At 40.5% G+C, this 20,211-nt stretch overlaps 1 protein-coding gene across 3 annotated transcripts in view; it reads right to left on the bottom strand.

The window, feature by feature from the left end:
* The window catches only part of MAST4 (microtubule associated serine/threonine kinase family member 4), a 577,822-nt gene that overhangs the window by 147,140 nt on the left and 410,471 nt on the right, over positions 1-20,211 (bottom strand). Inside the window, exon 1 of one of the 3 annotated variants that reach the window (XM_030799247.1) lies at positions 17,598-18,203. The exons of 1 other annotated variant lie outside the window; for it this stretch is intronic. In XM_030799247.1, coding sequence (XP_030655107.1) covers positions 17,598-17,689 — 92 coding nt within the window. In that variant the 5' untranslated portion in view covers positions 17,690-18,203. Of the gene's footprint in view, positions 1-17,597; positions 18,204-20,211 lie in introns of those variants that run through there. One more of the 3 variants, XM_030799246.1, reaches the window with a different exon arrangement.

Below are 20,211 nucleotides of genomic sequence, written 5' to 3'. Positions count from 1 at the left end.
ATTTGAACATTAAATGTGTTAAAGGGGAAAAGTAAACAAAAATATTCAATTGTTTCCTTGAAATACTGATGACAATTCAGTAAAGGTTCATAGTAGTAATGAAACTCCAGAAGTTCTTTGCCCTTGTAACAGTATCTTTTATCCAGTACCTTGCCCCTGCTGCCTGCCTCCTTGTTTCCCAAGTTCCACATGAGGGAATTTTATTCTTTAGAAGCTCTTCCTCCTAAAGTATATGCAACGTTCATTCAAAACTTGAATTTGGCAATAATGTAGCCTACTGTCATTTTTTTTTTTGGTAGAGAAAATAGGAAACACAAGCCTGACATTCTAGCAATAATGTACCATGCAATATGAGAGTCACAAACTTGGAAGGCACCTCAAGTAGACAAAAAGCTACTTGGCATGATGTATTAAGATTCATAAACATGTTGACGTCACTTTGGCATAGAAATCTCTATTCTGGGAAATTATCCTAAGGACATAGTCCAAAAGATAGAAAAAGCTATATGCACGAATATGCTCACTGTGCGGTGCTTTCATTCAATAAACCTTTATTAAGTGTCTATTATGTGCCAGGCACTATGCTGGCATAAAGTCTATGTCTCAAGACACTCACAGTCAGCTTGGAATTCAGATAAGTATATACAGAATTACAACATGTTGGAATGAATGCTAACTGAGGAAAGTGTGAGAGCAAAAGAAACATTAAAATAAGCAGGGAGTAGGGGACAGAGAGAATCAAGGAGAACTTTATAAAATTTTGGGTAATGCTGTTATAATTTCTTCAGTATTTTTTAAGACACAAGGAAATGTTAAAATATTGAACAAATAAATCCTTTTAGTATCCTGAAAAATGACTCCTCAGTACATTTTTTAAAATAAAAAAAGCAAACATAACTGCCTTTAGCAGCTCTCAGAAGTCCTCATCTTTCTCTCCACTGAGTGTGGTAATCAATCAGTAAGTCCTCACCTGGCACATTCTGCCACAGTCGATTCTCAGTCTTAGTCTTCTACCAGACACCAGGGTGTCCCTAACCAAAACTGCTAAGAAACTGTGAATTCACTTTGCTTAAAAAACAAAGCAAAATAAACACACCAAAAAAATCTTATTGCTCCTTTGAGAACTTTTTTGTTCAAATAGCTCAGAGTTGCTTCAGAAATTCCTCGTTTAAGATTTCAGAAGGTCCCTTGCTAAATATGGTATTTGTAATTTGTAATGATTATTTTTAGTGTATTTTCAAATGTGTTTAGAAGCTTGTGAAGAAGCATAGACTCGACTCACCCTGCAATATATAGTGAGAAATAATCTAAGCTAAATTGAGATATGTTGCAATCTATATAGCATGCCTGTATTTACACTTGGATAAGACAAAATTCTATTCCTGTAACATGCACAACATTCAATTCAAGTCAGGACATGATACATATCAGGGTGTGGGGGCCATGAAGATACCTCTTTCAACATGTTCTGTCCTGTACCATGGCTCAAGGCCTTGGCTATACTCCAGAAGTGGGATAGGGCTGTAGAAGGTTTACCAGAGAAGGCCATGCCTGAACTAACTTTCTTGAAAGAGTGCCTAAAGGAAAGACTGAACTTCAGACAACCAATGGAAAAGGGGTAAAATTACAATTTATTGAGTCTCTGTATTTGCTAGGGATTGTCCTAGGTAAGAGGTTGGCAAAGTCTTTCTGTCAAGGGCCAGATAATTGCAGGCCAGAGTTTCTGTGGTAACTACTTGACTCTGTCATTGTAGCACAAAGAGCCACAGACCATCCCATAGGAATCAGTGTAGCTGTGTTCTAATAAAGGTCAGTACACAAAACCAGGCAGTGGCCAGATTGGGCCTGCAGGCTGTAGTCTGTCTACACCTGCTCTAAGTGCGTCACAATCCATTTTACTTATGGTACAAAAAAGGCTTGCTGATTATTTTCCATACTGAAAGATGAGGAAACCAAGTATCATAGGTGAGATGGCCTGCCAAGGTCACAAGTCTAACTCAGGATTCCAACTGTCTGTCCAAATCCAAACTCTAAACCCTTTCTACTATATGAGAAAGGCCTCTTAGTGTGAAAACAGAGGAAGAGGCGTCAACTTGAATAAAAGAAAAAATGCCAAGTCTAAATCCTTCCTTCTTGTCTAGCAGTAGCTGATGTAGGCCCATCTATCCCAAAATATGGAGGACACCAAACATGCTGGTAAACAGGTGAAACAATCCTTCCAAGAGAAGCTTCAGGAATAGTCAGTGGTAAATTCCTTCATACCGAAGGGGAAAGAAACCAAATTCTGTATGATAATGTGGCAGATTGTGGGAAGGCTATAATGTGGTCATGTTCCTAGAATTCCAACACTCTCTGAGAGAATTTTGTAAAACAACCTTATTGATATTTATATAGTCAGTAATTCATTCATTCCATGACCAGGTAGTACACCATCCATAAGTACTGTAAAAGAGGATGTGGCAATTGTCCTTCAGGAACTTTCAACAGAACTGGGAAGCAAGGCATAGTCACTAAACAGTTAATTATCTGCTGATCTGAATTGCCACTTAAGGGCAAAAAGACACTGTAGAGGTGACATGTACAGTTCAGTGCCTGAAACTCAAGGGAGAACAGGCATAAATATGAGCGAGCATACTTCTCCTAGTTGAATCTTAACTAGGTTTTCCCCTCAAGAGATTAAAGATTCTATTTTCACCATGGTTGTCCTACTTTGGAACCTGAAGACAAGGTTTCCAGACAATCTCTGTTGTTTACCAGCTTGAAATTTTGTTACCTAAACATTAATTTACTCATCTTACAATGAGGGGGTCATGACGGTTTTGAAAGTCTATTCCAGATTATACCTCCATGAATCAGATTTTCAACATACGACTCTATATACCCAACTTTCAAAAAAAGTAATTCCCCGGATAGAACTTAGATGTCCATATATTTTAGTCCATGACAGGGTTCTTCACATCTTTATAGTTCAAAAAAAAGTTTCAATTCTTAAAGCTACTTCCCTAAAAAAGCAGAAAGTATCACTTACAAAGTTGCACAACTTATGTCTGAAAATTAAATAATGATTTAATTATTTAATTAATTAAAAGATTAGAGGGGAGACAGAGGGGAAACGAAGATGTACAGCAGACGGATTCATTGTTCCCCTATGGAGAAAAAACATTTCTACACCTTGCAAAAATATATTAATTGGCCTGCCATCTGGCAAGCCTGCTCACATACATAAGGGATAAACTTAAGATCTTGAGGTTCAACATTTAAGCCTGTGGGGAAGATGGTAATTGGAGTCTTTCTGAGCTAGCATTAGTATTTTTAAAAGGAGCATTTCAAGAGAGATCCAAATACAGTTGGAGAAAAACAGGACCTGAAATGTGAGCCCATCCAGGGTCCCTTCACTAGTGTCAATGGGCCCATCTCCACTGTAAACCAGGAAGCTGGCTGTGGACATGCCCACAACGGGTGCAGCTGCGCATTAATTAGCACAGCGGTTTCTGGACGCCTTTCCAATGTGTCCCGGGACTTACCGTCAACTCGCCCCAGTCTTCTTGTATACTATAGGTTTTTTAAAAGTTTCTAGAAATCTTACCATTGCAAAGTTGGGCATTTAAAAGAATTTCATTAAGGGAAAAAAGCAGATAATAAACCAGGAGGTACAATAAAATATCTACTTTGTGGTATGCATGCACACATGTATGCACACATGCAGACAGGAAAAATATTACTCTGCCAAGTTTGTAATGGTGGTTATGTCTGAGTACTAGGATTTGGGGTGATTTTTTAAAAAATATTTTCCCCATTTTTTTGTCTTGAGCATGTATTAGTTTAAAATTTAGTTTAAAGGTTATATAAGTTTCATTAAAATTATAATAAAAAGTGGAAGAACATGATAAGTTATTTTGCAAAGCAAATAAGGTACTTGTAATTTATCTTTTGTAAAATACATATTTTCTTCCAGCTTCACTTGCATAGAAAAACTCTTAAGATTCCTTCTGGATCTCCATGCTTATTTTCCAACAATCATAATCTATATCTTAAATTACACATCTTCCAAGTCCTCCACTGTCAAGGCCCTGTTTCCTTCCCCAGTAAACACCCCCAAATTATTTTTACAACTTCCTGCTAGTCAAATCTGTTTATCTGGTTTCTTACAAGTTTTTCATCTATGTAGTATCAAAGGGACTTTTTTTTTTTGAGACAGGGTCTTGTTCTGTCGCCCAGGCTGAAGTGCAGTGGCACAGTCATTGCTCACTGCAGCTGCGGCCTCTCGGGCTCAAGCAATCCTCCTGCCTCAGCCTCCAGAGTAGCTGGGACCACAGGCACGCATGTTTAAATTTTTTTATGGAGACAATGCTCTCCCTATATTGCCCAGGCTGGTATTGAACTCCAGGGCTCAAATGACCCTCCTGCTTCTCAAAGTGCTGGAATTACAAGCATAAGCAACAGTATCTGTCCAAATGAGCTATTATATATTAATAGTGGACCACACAATTTAGTTTGCTCATCTTTCAAGTATCTCATTCTGATGCATTTTTCCGGTACTTCACTTGACAATATCACCATGTAATCTATGTGTTAATCAATTCCTCATAAAAATTATTTTTAAAGAGGATGACACAGTGTACCATAGTATCCTAGATGGAATAGAAAAAGGATATTAGGAAAAAATTGTGAAATGTTAATAAAATGTAAAGCTTAATTATAAAATAGGAAGGAGAGCAAAACAAAATGTCTTATTCTAATCGTATATCAGCATTATCAAACTGCTCCATCTATGTAAAATTTTTTGAGGTAATAGAAATACTCGGCCGGGTGCGGTGGCTCACGACTGCAATCCCTGCACTTTGGGAGGCCGAGGTGGGCGGATCATGAGGTTAGGAGATCCAGACCAGCCTGACCAACATGGAGAAACCCCGTCTCTACTAAAAACACAAAAATTAGCTGGGCATAGTGGCGCACACCTGTAAGCTACTCGGGAGGCCGAGGCAGGTGAATCGCTTGAACCTGGGAGGCGGAGTTTGCACTGAGCTGAGATCACACCATCGCACTCCAGCCTGGGTGACAGGGTGAGACTCTGTCTCAAAAAAAAAAAAAAAACAAAAACAAAAAAGAAAGAAAGAAAGAAATATTCTATATCTTTCCCTGTATGTTAGCTACATAACTTTATTTGTTAAAACTTACTGAACTACATACCTGAAAAAGGATGATTTTACCGTGTGTAAACTGTATCTCAACAAACCTGTCTCAACAAAACAAAACTAACACCTAGTTGCCTGATACAAGTGGTAAACCCTGTGTCAGTACGCATCTGAGTAACTCTTGGGCCTAGGTTAATAGTAATAAAACACACTTTCTTTAACCCTTAACAAAGTTCCTAAAGGGAAGACTTCTTTCATTCCGTCCTTAGGTAGGGGCAGCTATTCCTCAAAAACAGCTCACATATTGTATCACCAAAAGCTAAGAGATGGCCAGTAAAGTTTTTCTGTGTGTGTATGTGTGTGGTTTAGAGAATTCTGGACAGAATCTTTGTGTCCTTTGTGTGTTGTAGATTATTTATAGTCTATTCTTATGCAATTGTTTTACATATTACAAAGCAGTTACTTTTCCATTCTCTAAACACAGTAATTTTCTCAAAGGAAAAGATGTATTTGAGTGCCATCGAGTCATCTCCTCCTTAAAAACAGTTAGTAATAGTACCTTCAAGACGAATTATTACATTTTTTAAAAGGAAAGAAGCCTATAAGTAATTCATCTCTAAAATCTCCCAACAGATATTTTCTGGCATACCCATTGTATTGCCATCCATAATCAGAAAGAATTTCTGTCCTTTCTAATGGATGAACTATATGCATTATTACAAGATCGGCATGGATTTTGAAATGTGTGGATAACATATACACTTATGTGAATGTGCAGGATTTTATAATACATACAGGGAAAGCTCAGGAAAATAAGCCTGAGTGCATGGGGTGTTACTCATTCAAAGGCCTGGAAGACAGCAGCTGTGCAGAGCTACACCGTAAGCAAAGCTTCAATTTAAAAGCACAAACCCATTTAAACACCATCATAAACTGTGATACTTTAAGATGAGGAAATTACAGCAGAATACATTTACAATTTCCATTAATAGGAAAGAGAATCAGCAGGTGGCAATCTTAAAACAAAGTAAAACCTACTTCTATTTTTCACTCTCTTCCCTCAGACAGCAGCAGCATTTTCTATACCAAAGATCAAAATTATCAGAGCTCTATATTCCACAAATATCTTTTGAATTGCCAAGAGCGTACTGTCCTATAAAATTAAAAAGCTACTAAAATCTTGCTTTACAAATATTATTTTCAGTAATTAGAATGTTGTTGGAGCTATATTTCTTTTGGCCATAAGAAAGTAAAGTTTTTATCCAAATTCACTACTCACTACTGGTGAGATTTGCGGACAGTTAAGCAATTTCTGTAATCCTCAATTTTTTCATCTGTATAATAAATATAATAATATATTCTTCATGGAGTTGTTGTGAGGATTAAATGAGACTATATCAAACTGTCTTCACAGATATTCTCACCCTCCCTCCTCCTCGGCTGATGTTGGTAGATCTACCAGTTAACCGCATGTTACTCTAATTCTTTGTATTACTGTCTAAAGCCCACTAGATTGAGCTACTTGAAGAAAAGGATCATGCTATACATAGCTTTGTTTCCCAGGTGAAAATCATAGCCCTGGTCACATAAAAGGTACTCAATAAATATTTGGCATACAAATAAAAAATGAAGTGATGTGATAAATCCTCAGACTCTGTTCACAGAAGCCAAACTTAGCCAAACTAGGTTATCAGGTTATCAGGTTTCAGAGAGTGATTCAGCCTCATCCACAAGCTCCCAAAGCAGTAAAAGGGTCACAGAGAGATGCATGACTCATAAATAACCCCTCCAAGTATTTGTAAATGTAATTAACTTCCTATGTTTCAGAGGTTAATCGTCCAGCTCTTGGTTTCTCTGTCTTTTGGCCGAATTTATAATCACTTGACTCCTCTTTAGTGCTCCTCTTTAGGCAGCCAAAGAAAAGGAACTGAAAGTGGAGATATATAGCCTTCAGGACTCGGAACTACTCCCTCCCAATCCAATCCCTAAGATAATCTTAAAAAATTCAGTCTAGGACTAGAAGGCAAAAACAAAACAGAGCAAAGCACAAACAATTACTTTCGTCTAATAGGCCTTAACATATACTTAAGATAAATACACACCTGAGACTTCCCAACAAAATCCATAAATGTTGGGCCATGAATCCCCTCCAAACATGTTAGTTTCTCTATTAAAAAGCTTTGAAATCAAACCTGTTAAGTGGCTGAAGGAACAGCTACAAGCCACTGCCTGCTGGACACACCTATAAGAATGGAAGGTTTGAAAAGCAGGAGTTGTTTCTTCAGCTCCAGGCTGGGCATGCCACTTACATGGGAACTAAAGAACTGGCTTAAAACGAGGACTATAATCTTTCTGGAACAATAGGTCATGACGAGCTTCCTTACTGCCAAAATAAGTGTTTAGAAGTAACTTCTGCTAACTGAAAAAAAGTATAAAGGGCATATATATTTACTCTGGCTGGAATACAACATTTCTGAATATGTTTATCAGTGCCAAGAGTCAGAACCCTTTTCCCTCATGGATTTCCAACCTGGGACCCATTCCATGGAATGTTTCTATATCCTAGAAATGGCATAAAAAAGTTGTATCACATTAATATCTAACCAGTTCAGTATCTATTCCTTTTGACCACCAAATCACCTTAGATCTGATGTGAGAAGGTAGACTAATTATAAGGTTAAATCTCAAAAGGTAAGAAAAACCACAACTGCTCTTGATTAAAGAGCTTCCTCTATAAGCCATCAAATAATACATAATCACAATGTTATAGAAAAATGAAGTCTACCTGCTAAAATGGCATTTTGGCCATGGCTATGCTGGTAAAATAGCATTAAAGCACTAAGATCCAAGAACTGGACTGAAGAGCGCAGGTCTCCGATCTTAAGCCTGGATTCCAATGTTAAGAAAACCACTATTGATTTTTCACTTTAAAAATCCTTGATTTCAAAGGCTAACCTGCCTGAACTTCACAGGAGAGAAGGCATCTACTGAGAAAGAATGCTACATATAAGTTTTATAGGCCACACAGTAAAAACATGGCAATTTTTATTCCATGGTTCAAATACGTAACCCCAGACATCAAATCCTAAAACATATAGGAAATTATGATTCATACACTTAGAGGCTTATTTTGCAGAATCCATAACAAGAACTATTACCTAAAGCACCCACATTATCCCACATCTGTTTAGCTCCACTGGTCACTAAGGACATTTGACATCAAAGATGAGAAATCCTTCTGTTTAGGGACCTACTATGGAAATGCGAACTTTACAAGCATCCATTCAACTTGCTAAGGCAGCTGATGTGCCTATCAATTGTTTTGCCACATGCCTGCCCTTTGCAGTGGTTGAGCAAGCCTAGGTTAATTTTACAATAAACCAGTTTTTGGGTTAGCAAATTACTTGTGTTTATCTGGATGGGTACTAGGATAGGGAATAGCAAGTAGATAAAATCAGTCCTTACATGGGAAAAAAAAAATCTGACATAGCTTCAGTAGCTCCAGTACTTAGTTCCTGATCTAGGTAATCTATTTGGAAAAGTCTTTGATTTTTATATCAAAAGTCTTGAGATTAGCCAAGTGAAAGTTATATTTTTACAGGAATTATATCTCAAGTTCCAAGATCAACAAGCCACTCAAATCAGACATAAGAAATAACATTACATAATAGCCACTTAATGGCTATTGTTTTACAGTAACAAAGGCTTCATTTACCATATTTCCTCGAGTGCTTTATTCAGCTGGCAGTTTTTCCCATGCCAAACATAATTTTTTCCCTCAACCCCTTCATACATCTATAAAAGTAAAACTTTTAATTATTATAATTCCCCATTTAAATATATCCATCATATTGTATTTTAGAAGACATTAACGTGAAAGGGGCATAAGTGATTTTTATGTAAGCTATGGATCCAGTGATTTTCTACAGATTTCATAGCTGAGAAATTTGTCAGTGACTAGATAATATTCCAATAATGACTCTTAAGGAAGAAACTCAGTAAAGCGTCAGACATAAACATACACTGTAACATTTAAAATTAGATAGAATAAAGCATACTTCTTTACAGCTTTTGTTTTGTTTGATAGCTTCAACAAATACTCATGTGGCAAAATGGGCCTGGTAAATCCATCAGCTTTCTTCCCCTTCTAATTCTATGACCCTAAGAGACCTCAGCAAATTTCACCAGTTTTCAGTTTCTCATTCCCTCCACCTAGATGATTCACTCAGAACCCAATATACTACCTCTAAAAGATACTGCCACTTGAACTAGAAACTTTCCAGGGGCACAGGGTGCTGGTACTTACTTTGAACAGCTAAAAGCTTATTCAAGAACTTCAGAATAAAAATGGTGGTTGGCCTACCAGATGTCAAGATCTACATTTTGCTTGTACTAGGTGCCTGCAGTTACAGTTTGCTAAGAGCCCCCAAACTCTGACAAAATCAGTCACTGATAAATGTAGGACCACAAAGCAGAATGTAAAAATTCCCAGGATTCTATAATAAAGTAAGCAATGGGGTGCTTCAGATAAGAGATGTACATTAATGACTGCCTGTTCTTCTTACCAATCTATTTTACTGATCAAAGCCTAAATTCTCTGCTATGGTCTTTTTTCTTTAAAATAAAACCATGGTATGTCAGTTGTGATATTAGTATAATTACCTTCTCAAAGAGGCATGTCCAATAGACATTAATGTAGCTAAAATTCCCACAGGTCCTTTTATTCTATTAATAAGGTTTAAGGTCAACATTTTCATAATTTACAACCAAGTTCCTAGTGGAACTTTTTTCTTTTCTTTCCTTCTATCTGCCTGGAAATAAGAAGAGTACCAGAACTACAAGTATTAACAAATGTATGAACTTTTGAGATCTATCTAGTTACAAAATGCACTACATTATCACAAAAACCAAGTTCCTACTGATAGAGACTGACTCTACTTTTAGTAGACAATTTTATGCACACTTTGTATCTACTTTCATCTAGGTAGCCCCAGGATCATTTTAATATCTTGGCTCTACTATTTAAGTTTCAAAAGGATTACTCAGTTACCATGATGTCACTCCCAAATGACTAGTTACAGGTAGTGAAGACAGCTCAGATTAACATAGCTTTGTACATGCTTACTCACACTACAGATGGGTGTGTATGGAGGGTGAGGCTGGGGTCCAGAGCCTCCGGTTTCCATCTCTGTGAGACACCAGCTATTTCTATCTCAACCAACAGAAGGACTTTCCCAAATTATCAGGTTGAGTCCTATTCCAAGCTTCCTCTTCTATGGGCCATCTCCACACAGGAACTCAAATGATTCCTTGACCCCAACACCTGTCAATCTTTAACCCAGAAGGCAAATGGTCTCTATCTTGAAGCTTACTATTCCTGTTTAAAGGTATCATTGAGCTTCTGATAACAGGATAGATGTGTAAAGAGAAGCAAGCAAAACCATTAAAGAATATAGTGTTCTACCCATCACTGTGCACTTATCAATATACTACTCCCACCACTGCCTTGAGTGAAGACACACACAGAAACACACTCTCTCACACACACACAATAGCAGTGAATAGTCCATGCCTCCCCATGCAGCATATGCTCCATAATTCTTATGTTTTATTTTTAATGAATTTCTTTTGAAATCTACTTTTTGCACTCTCACACATTTCTCTCTCCCCTTCTCTCTCACTCTTTTCTCGCTTCCTCCCTCCGCCTTGTCTCACAAAAGATCTACATATTCCAGGGGCAAAACAGTCTGTGATCTCCTATTGTAAGTTTCACACAAGAAGCTAAAAGCAACATTTTTGAACTGTGCATATTTCCACTTCCATCCTTTGTATCTGGTAAGCCTAAGATGCCCAGAATCTGCAGAACGCTGCCACAGTTGGGACAGCCAGGCTCTCGACAGGAGCCACTCAGCTGCTGGAAGCTCTGGGCTTGGAGCTCAGTTTTTCTCCTCTGCTCTAGGTGTATCCCTGACCAGGCTGGGGAAGGGGGGGTCAGGAGCAAGGGCAGCCCAGGTTGCTGGACGGCGTCACGGAATATTAGCAACGTGAGAGCTAACTAGAAATGAGAGAAGGACTGAAGGGGCGAGCCCTGCATGATTTGTAAGTCTGTCCTGCCTGCAGAAGACACAGTCAAGAGCATAAAGAAAGTACAAGGATGAAAGGAAGCAACTATGAAACAGGTCTGGGCAAAGCAAGGAGTGGGAGGAAATGGGCTCAGGGACTCAGGGAGGGGCAGAGCCTGCAGGTCAGGCGTGGAGAGGAGGAGAGGAGCAACAAGTGGGGCCAGGCTTCCGTCTCCTGTGGACTAAGCTGCAGGGGAGGGGCTGGGGTACCAGGGCCTCAGGAGGAGAGCAAGAGGTGGTGTGTGGGAGCCAGAGATGCTCGGTCAGGGCTTTACAGTAAGAGAAACTCCAAACCTAAACATGTCACAAAGGACAGTCATAGGCCATGGAAGAAATTTGAGCTTCCAGAGGGAGGTGAAAAGGAAACTGTCATTGCCAATTTGGGCAATGAAGCAGACAACAAAGTGAGCAACAGTGAGTAAGGGGATATGATTCAGGGAGGAGGGCTGACAGGCCAGCCACGAATGTTCAGAGGCAAGGCCATCATAGCTGTGCTGCTGCTGTATTTAGCTGCCCACGGAGAGTGGCCACCTCCCCTGTTCTCCAAGTCCTTGCTTCACTCTTTTCTGGGTTATGACACCCCCACCCTGGGGCACCTGTTCATGCTCAAGTCATCCACGAGTTTCCAGTTGCCAGACACAACACACACCTTCACTTCAACTCTCTGTGGAGTGCTGGGGGTGTTGACCATTTTCCTCCTGGGATTTCCAGGGCAGCACCCTCCTGGTCCCCTCCCTTCTTAGGGGACTTTTTCCGACTAAGTCTCTTTTCCCGTACCTCGCTGTATTTCTGCCTACCCCTTAAGCGGGGTGTCTTTAATTCTCCCATGTATTAATCTGATGTATTTCTCAGATGGTCTTAATGGTGAGTCCTGTGTTTATTATTTTGGCACAGCCTGCCTGAGTGCTCTGGATTTATGTACTCAGCTGCCTGCCTAGGGGGCTCTTTCTTTCCAGTCTCAGTGCCTTTCATGTTCCCAGATGCCTGTCCCCAAACTCCTCCCACGATGGCTCTTTCTCATCCTTGAGGGCTCCCTTAAATATTATCTTCTTGAAAGACCTTCCCTGACCACGTTATCGGAAGTAACCCCCATCATCACCCCACAGGGTTATATGTTCTTATCTCGGCTCTTGCTTACAGCCATTGGAATACTGACCACATTGGCAATTGACTTAGTTGGATACTTGTTTATTGGTGAGGCCTAACTACTCCGTCTATCTCGTTTATCACTGTATCCCTTGACCAGCATGGGATACAAGGTTGGGATATTGGCTGAATGAAGGAATAAATATCCCATGGTATTCAGCGCACAACAGATCTTCAATAAATGTGAATAACTGAGCTTTAGGGGAAAAAAGGGGCAAGTATAATATAGGTTCTTGTGTTTTCCCCTGCCTCACTCTCATAAGTACAGGTGGTTTCTCCCTCTCCCTGGTTCCTGGAGTCAAAAACCCCAGGGCCATCATGGAATATTCCTTCTTCCCTCAGACTCAATGGCTCATCGACTCCTATCAATGTCATATCCTTCGTATCTCTCAAAGGCACAATCTCACTTCATTCTTTATCTAGTCCTGCAAAATCTTTTAAATAGACTACCCCAAGAACTTATTAACTGACTTCCAGGTCTCATCCCCACTCCCAGACCTAAACCCCAGTGTGGCTAGACATGACTCCCCAGCACAGGATCAAAACCAAACTCCCTCATATGCCAAGCACCTCAGCTCTCCTCCCCAGCTTCACCACCCACTACTCATCTTCATTTGTAATAACAGCAGTAATATTAACAGCTAAAATTTATTGAGAATTTTTATATGCCAGTCATTTCATTAAGCATTCTACACATATGAATGCATTTTAATCTTCACAACAATCCTGTAACATAAATACTTATCCCTATTTTATAGACGGAACAAGTGAAGTCCAAAGTTAACATAACCAATCTCATACAGTCAAGATGTTAACCCAGGTAAATGGGCTTCAGAACGACCCTCTTAACCACTGTGCAGTACTGCCCCTTCCAACTCTCTGCTTCAGCAATACTAAGCCATGTCTAGTTCCTGGAACTCTGTTGCCGAGGTCACCAGGCCTTTGTACACACCATTTCTCCTGCCCCTTGGAAAGGCCCTGTTCTTCACTTTCGTCAACACCAAATATCTTTCAAAACCTTTTCTATGTGATGTCTCTTCTGGCTCCCTGAGACCAAATTCTCTCTTACCCACTGACCGCTCCTATGGCTTATATGTACCTTGTAAATACTTCTTGATTGTCCTGGTTTGCAATGATTCATTTACTTGTCTTCATTGAAAGCATGCCTACGGCTTTCAAAATTGGGTCACAGTGCCCAGGTACATATAAGTGCTTAATAAATGTGGAGTTAATTGGGATTTGGGTAAAAGGGGTGAGTACAGGTTTACTAACACCTGGAATACCAGGGCAAGAGGGAAGAGGATTCTCTATAGTTCTCATAGTCATGACATACATTCATGAGCAAAACAAAGGAAAAACTCATCGAACACTACAGATGTTTCTGAAGGGAAGATGCCGAATGCATAAAAAATTCAATACATCCTGACAACTACAGGATTTAGTTTAAGATCCCTGAAGGTACCTGCTGTTCATAGCAATTACTGAGTAATGTGAATTCTGCGAAAAACAACTACCAAAATAAAAGCCCCAAAAAACTTCTTTTTTTGTTCTCAGAAAAATACATTTGGAAACTTGCTCAAAGTGATGAACTGAGTCACAAACTACCCATCGGCATGGATAATGGTTCTATTGATTTAGGTGTCATCAAGGTTGAGAGATTATCATTAAGCAAAATGAAAACACGACAGATTTCTAAACATTAAGGTTAAAACACAAGCATCTTCTGGATTCTCAAGACTGCACTTCAGCAAAACTAAAGGCCCAACTCAAAACTTAGCAGGAACATTTAGAAATCAATTGTAGCCCTTTCCTTAAGGTGTGACAGAGAGCAGATATAATCAAAAGAGAAGCTTGATTCATTTCCCCCAAGTTTTTAATCTAATGGGCAAAGAAAAGATGCTAGAAACATAAGCAGTGACATGAATGCAGGCCAACTAATTTCCATTCTGAGTTGTGAGAGGATCCTCAATGAATGGAATAGCCACAGACCTATGAAACTGAAAATCTCTGAAACATGCAATCATTACTTCAGTCTAAAGCAACAAGTTTTGGTATAAAGTCTCTTCATTTAAGCCTAGGTTTCTGTCCCTCAAAGCAGCAGGTGAATGGCTGTACTGAGACTACCTTGAGGAAATGAGGGGAAGGGAGAGAAGGACAAAGCCAGTTATATAGAAGGAACTATTTCCAATGGAACACGTAAGCTATACAGCAAAACAGTAGACAAAAGCCAGTATGCATCCCAACAATCTCATGTCTGCCATGGTCAAGACAAAAAAGAATGAAGGGCATAATATACTGTCCTTGGGACATAGCACAAGGGACAGAGTCTTTCAGTTCATCAGTACTGTGTCATCTTTGAGAACCTAGGCCTGAGAGTATGTCTGTAGGCTTATTTCCCCAGGAACCCCAAGAGTTACAGGCACAAGTAGGGCTGTAGGTTGTAAGAAAAACCTTCAATATTTTTCTCTGAGAGTACAAACTAACAAACCAGCATCACATTGAACTATAAGGCAAACGTAATGTAGCAAACCAAAAGTTTCCATGATGACAATTTCTACCATAATAAAGGTTTAAGGTAAGAGTCTGAAACCATTCAAGCTCTCGTTTAAGTGTGACAAACATTCTATCCTTATGAGTTCTAAGATGCTCACTCATAGGCTCAAAGCTGAATTTCACTTTGATAGCTGCAAGAAGCTGATATTAAAGAAAAGGCTAAGATAAAGTCCTCCAGATTACAATGTTAATCAGAACAAACAGCTGGGATAAAATATTCAAAATGAACAATCTGTCACACAAGTCAGCAAGTGTGCAGGAAAGCAACTAAGTTTGGGAATGAGAGATATCTCAAGGATTAAGGCATATCTGACTGATGGTGAGAGCAAGGCATCCTCACATGGACTCTGGGGACACCCTTATCGAGGATGGCAAAACAGAACAACTTGGGAAGAGAAAGGTCCTTTGGAAAGGAGGCAAACTACTCAGCCAGGTAAGGTACGGGGTTAGACTTGGAAAAGGAAACAGGATTTAGAACAGTTAAGGGGCATCCCAAAAGTGGAAGTCACAATGTAAGCACATGTTTCATGTCCTTAGGGAAGGACATGGAGCCAGAATTGATCACTGTATAATAACAGGATGCAATAGCCACATACACTGCCCTGGAGATGAGGACACCTGGCCTTCTGAATCTACATAATAAATATAAAGCAATGCTAGCCCTTTGAGACAGACAATGACTCAATGGATGTAGAGATGATCTTTGGGATGTTTATTTCCAAAGTGCAAAACCTGAAAATCTCCAGCAACGAACAGGCTGTCATAACCTCTACTCTTAAAAGGGGGAGAAGAAAATCCACTTCCCTCTCTATTTTGCCACATTGAAGATACGGGTTCATGACTTGGGGTGGAAACAGCCCACCCAATGCTCTCTCGTTTTACTGGGAAGAATTCAGGTTACCTTAGAACCTAGGCTCTCTGTCAGTGTGAGCTGTCTGAATTGGAGTGTTCAGGCTGGATAGGCACTGCCCTAAAGCCAGGCTCAGAGCAGCCTGAGACTCCTCCTGCATCTGACTCTCTCCAATAATACTATCAACAGGTAGGTAGGAAGAAGAAAGGCTCCAACTGCTCTACAGGTTCAGACACACACACATACGATGCCAGAACTGACTTCTCTCTCTCTAAGAACTGGTTCCAGGTAAGAGTAGAGGCTGTCCGGCAGCCAGGACTACACAACTCAGAAATATTTAAGGGATTCTGTCAAGCTGAAATGGTAAGAAATTATACGAATTATCACCGTGTTGAGCAGTGGCCTAGTTCATGTGTGGCATGTATCTCTCTTCAACTTTATTAGTTGTCTTGGAGGTTTGGTGCATGGTTGAAACAACTTGATGAGCAATACTACAAAATGAGCAATACTACAAGAGAGGGTCTCTGACCATATATGGTAGAACGAGAAAAACATAGTCACGTTATTTAAAAGGTACAACTTCAGAATCCAACATAGTTTAGTGGTATCAACACTTCAAACTGCATCAAAAAGCAAATATGACTTTGAAAACTGCCAGATGTCTTTCTCATACACACAGGTGCACATGTGATTTGTGTGTGCACCCGTGTATATAAACTGTGTATGTGAGTATTCCAGGATGTTTCTCAAATGTAAGAAACACCATGAAAAAGTTCAAAAGGAAAAACTAAGTTTTCTAAAGTATCACATATCCACATTTATACTACAAAAAGTTACAGGTATAACCAAAAAGAACGAACCATTTTCTTAGGTTCTTTGAACACTGAAGCATAGAGATTGTGAAGCTCCAAATCTGACAGGCTGCATCCTGTTTATCTGACTGCAAAGTTGCTCTCATGAATGTTCGCATGTACATGCAAGGCAAGTTTTGAAGGAAAACAAAGAATCAGTATTAACACAACTCAGAAGGTGTGCCCCTCGAAAAGTACAACAATCTTACTTTTCTGTGTTGGACACAAATGTGGTGAGAAATGCCTCCTTTAAAATCATAGTCTCTCAATACAAGTGTCAGCAAACTCTTGGAACTGCCTGTCACTTGTGGCATGAGCTTCTTCTTGACTTTAAAATTCTTTTTCTTTCCCCATCTTTTCTGTCAAATACACGTTACAAAATGAAAAGGCCAGTCCTGTATTAGTAATAAATGCCAGCAAACCATTGAAAAATCAAAATGACAAAGTTATGTAGATCTGCCTCTCCACAGATAGTATGAAATAGCTAACCTGGGCTATCCTTGCATCGTATATCTGCATCTTATAAAGGTCAAATATTTAATAGAGAGGAACATCTGAAGGGCTCAACGAAAAATACCAGAAGCCTCAATGACTGGGTGAATGAAATGGATAAACATGATCAGATCAAAGGGACAGACTTAGACAAAGTACCTCCTCCTCTTTCCCTTTTTCCATCCCCACCTCTTACAAGGAAATGTCTTATTATCCACATTTCAAAAGGAGAAAACCTATGAAAAGCACATTTATCAGGGTTACCCAGGAAACCACAAGGATGATGAAATACCTGAAACAATACCCCCTTCCCTAGCAGGGCATAAACTTTTCAAAGTGTCACCCAATACACAAAACCCCAGCTCCTGAGGGGCTCAGGCAGCTCCGCCTGTGGGCCCCTGGTTAGTGAAAGCATTCCCTCTCCAGGCAGAGATCCCCGCGTTTTTACCTTTGTGTTCGCCGAAGCCTGTTCCCACTCCTCAAATGAGGCAAAGTAAAGTTTGAGAGCACAGTCCAAAAATTGGGGTCAGACATATCCATTTCTTTCTCTCTTCAATTCACTGTGGGTTCAAGGCCATATGACTAAAATGGGGAGAGGTAAAAGAAAAAGAAAAAAAAAAGGAAGAAAGACAAGGCCAAAAATAAAAAAAAATCCCAATTATCTACTCACTCCCTCCAGAGAAAACGTGATGGGAACTGTGATCTCAAGAACAACTTGGAGCATGTCTGAGAAGTACCCGTCCCGTCCCAGCCTTTAATTAACACACAGCCTCCTCTCAAAGGTCCGGGAAACTGATTTCCTCTCGGGTCTGCCCTCTCCTAGTCAGGCTCGGCCAGCTATAAACAGTAATTACAAGAGTTGAGCCGTGCGTTCTGCTCAAAACGCTGTCTGTGGGATTCAGTCCGAGGTACTTTGTCATCTGTTTGGCAGATACCATTCGCAGCTTCTGCGGGGGGCGGGGGAGACGACTATTTTGAGGCTTTGGTTCCGGAGGCTGTTGCTTATCAGCAAAACCATTCACATCCGAACATGCCCAGTGCCGAGTTTCCTTTTGGTATCTACATACAAGGAAAAGAATTTGAATAGAAAAAGCTGCTCTTGCCCTCCCCTCCTGAAAAAAGCGGAAACTTGAAAGCACTTTTAAAAAATGGGCCTATTGGAGGACTTGAACCTGACACCTTTGTGGACCCTTCCAGGGTCCGGCTGGGAGGAGGCGGCAGGGCCTTGTCCCTGGACAGCTTGGTGGCCGCGCCCCCAGCTTTCCCCAACCTCCCACCCCCCACCAGCCCGAGCCGCGCCTGGGGAGCGGGGGCTCACGGGAAAGGGAGCAGGCGGCCGCGACGCGACCCCAGCCGGTGCCGGGACAGCCCCGCAGCCTGGGCCGCCGCTCCCCCTCCCCGGAGCCCGGAATGGATCCGTCCCGGAAATAAATAAATAAACCCGAGGCTCCTCAGGGTGTGTGCTGCGAGCACCTGAGGCCGACCTGTGATTCAACGCGGGAGGGATGGCAGTGACAACACTCTGGGGAAGTCCACAGTGACTCCTCTGCCAGGACGCCGCTGGTTGTATAGGAAAAGCACGCGGACGGGAAGCCACACTCCCCGAAAACCTCAGTAAACTAAATTTATGAGTTTACATCTGTTCCATCAATGACCACGGTGCACACCTGTTTGGCTTCATGGCCGGCAACTACAGATCTAGGTAATGGTGAGGCACGACATGGAAAGACACTACCTGGCATTTATGTGGCAAATGCTACAAGTACTGCCCCTTCAAGTACGTTAGACCTTGAAAGGACAGAATGAAGGGGGGCTGAATGTTCTTGTTATTCATTTTGAAGAAGGGCATGGTATTTAAATATCTCCCCTTATCCATGAATGTTTGTATAAAGTACATAAAGAAAAAATATAATTTAAATTAGCTGCCTTAAGTCTGGTGTAATATGGCAAGAAATACTAAATCAAAAAAGTATATATTCAGCAAAAATTACATCTAAAAATGGCTTAGTCCATGCAGTAAATACTAGGAACAAACTCGCTTACAAAAATGGGAGGATAAAGAGAAGGAAGAGGGGGTGTAAGCTGACAAGGTAGGCGGGGTAAACAAAAAGAAGCCTGCTGTGGTATCTTCTTTATCTAATTCTTGTGGCCCACATTAATATTTTCACACCAAGGACTCCAAGAGTTCTGGATGATGTTTCGTGTCCAAGGCTTTCGTATGCATTATCTCCTCACATTCTTACAGAGCCTCCACAGATCCTTGCAACCCACAGAGATAGACAAAGAAGGCATTATTTTCTCAATTTTACATTTGGGACTTTATCTCAAACATTCAGGGACATTAAATGACAAAACACATTTCAACAGATATTAATGAGCTTGGTCCAGCATTTTTGCCCCATGCTCTTCTTTTAAAAAATGTTTCTAAGTATTGCAAAAGATGTTTTGAAGGTTGACACAAAAGACAGTCCCTGTGCTCCGGAGCAGTTTCTAGACCTCAGCACTGTTGACATAGGCTGGATAATTCTTTGTCTGAGGAGCTTTCTTGTGCATTGGAGGATGTTTAGCAGCATTGCTGACCTCGACCTACTAGATGCCAGTGCTGACAATTAAACATGTCTGAGGACATTGCCAAATGTCCCTTGGGAGGTAAAATCACCCCTGGTTGGGAACCATTGCTCCAGATAAAGCTTCTCTGAGAGGGGTGATACAGAGCACTGGTTTAGAGCAAAAATTTTGGGTCTGAATTTTGGATACAACACTTACTGTGACCTTAAATCTCTTCCCATTTTCCCCAACTGCAATACGGGGTCCATAATAGGACCAACCTCTAAGAGGCTGATATACATAAATGAAGAGGAGATGGCATACACAAGCCCTTTCATGCAATGTCTACACACACACTGCACATAAATGTAGGCAGTATACAGAAGCTAAAAGAATACTATGCTGACAGGCATAAGACTGGAGCAGAGGACCCCCCACAATGTGCTTCTTTCTACTCTCTAGAGTCTTCAACATGTCTCTACCGGGCTGCTGATCACGCTGTGTATAACTGACTG

Source organism: Nomascus leucogenys, chromosome 18 (assembly GCF_006542625.1).
Source record: "Nomascus leucogenys isolate Asia chromosome 18, Asia_NLE_v1, whole genome shotgun sequence".
Lineage (NCBI taxonomy): Eukaryota > Metazoa > Chordata > Mammalia > Primates > Hylobatidae > Nomascus > Nomascus leucogenys.
The sequence above is the reverse complement of the archived record's forward strand: the minus strand, read 5'-3'. Positions and strand labels throughout refer to the sequence as shown.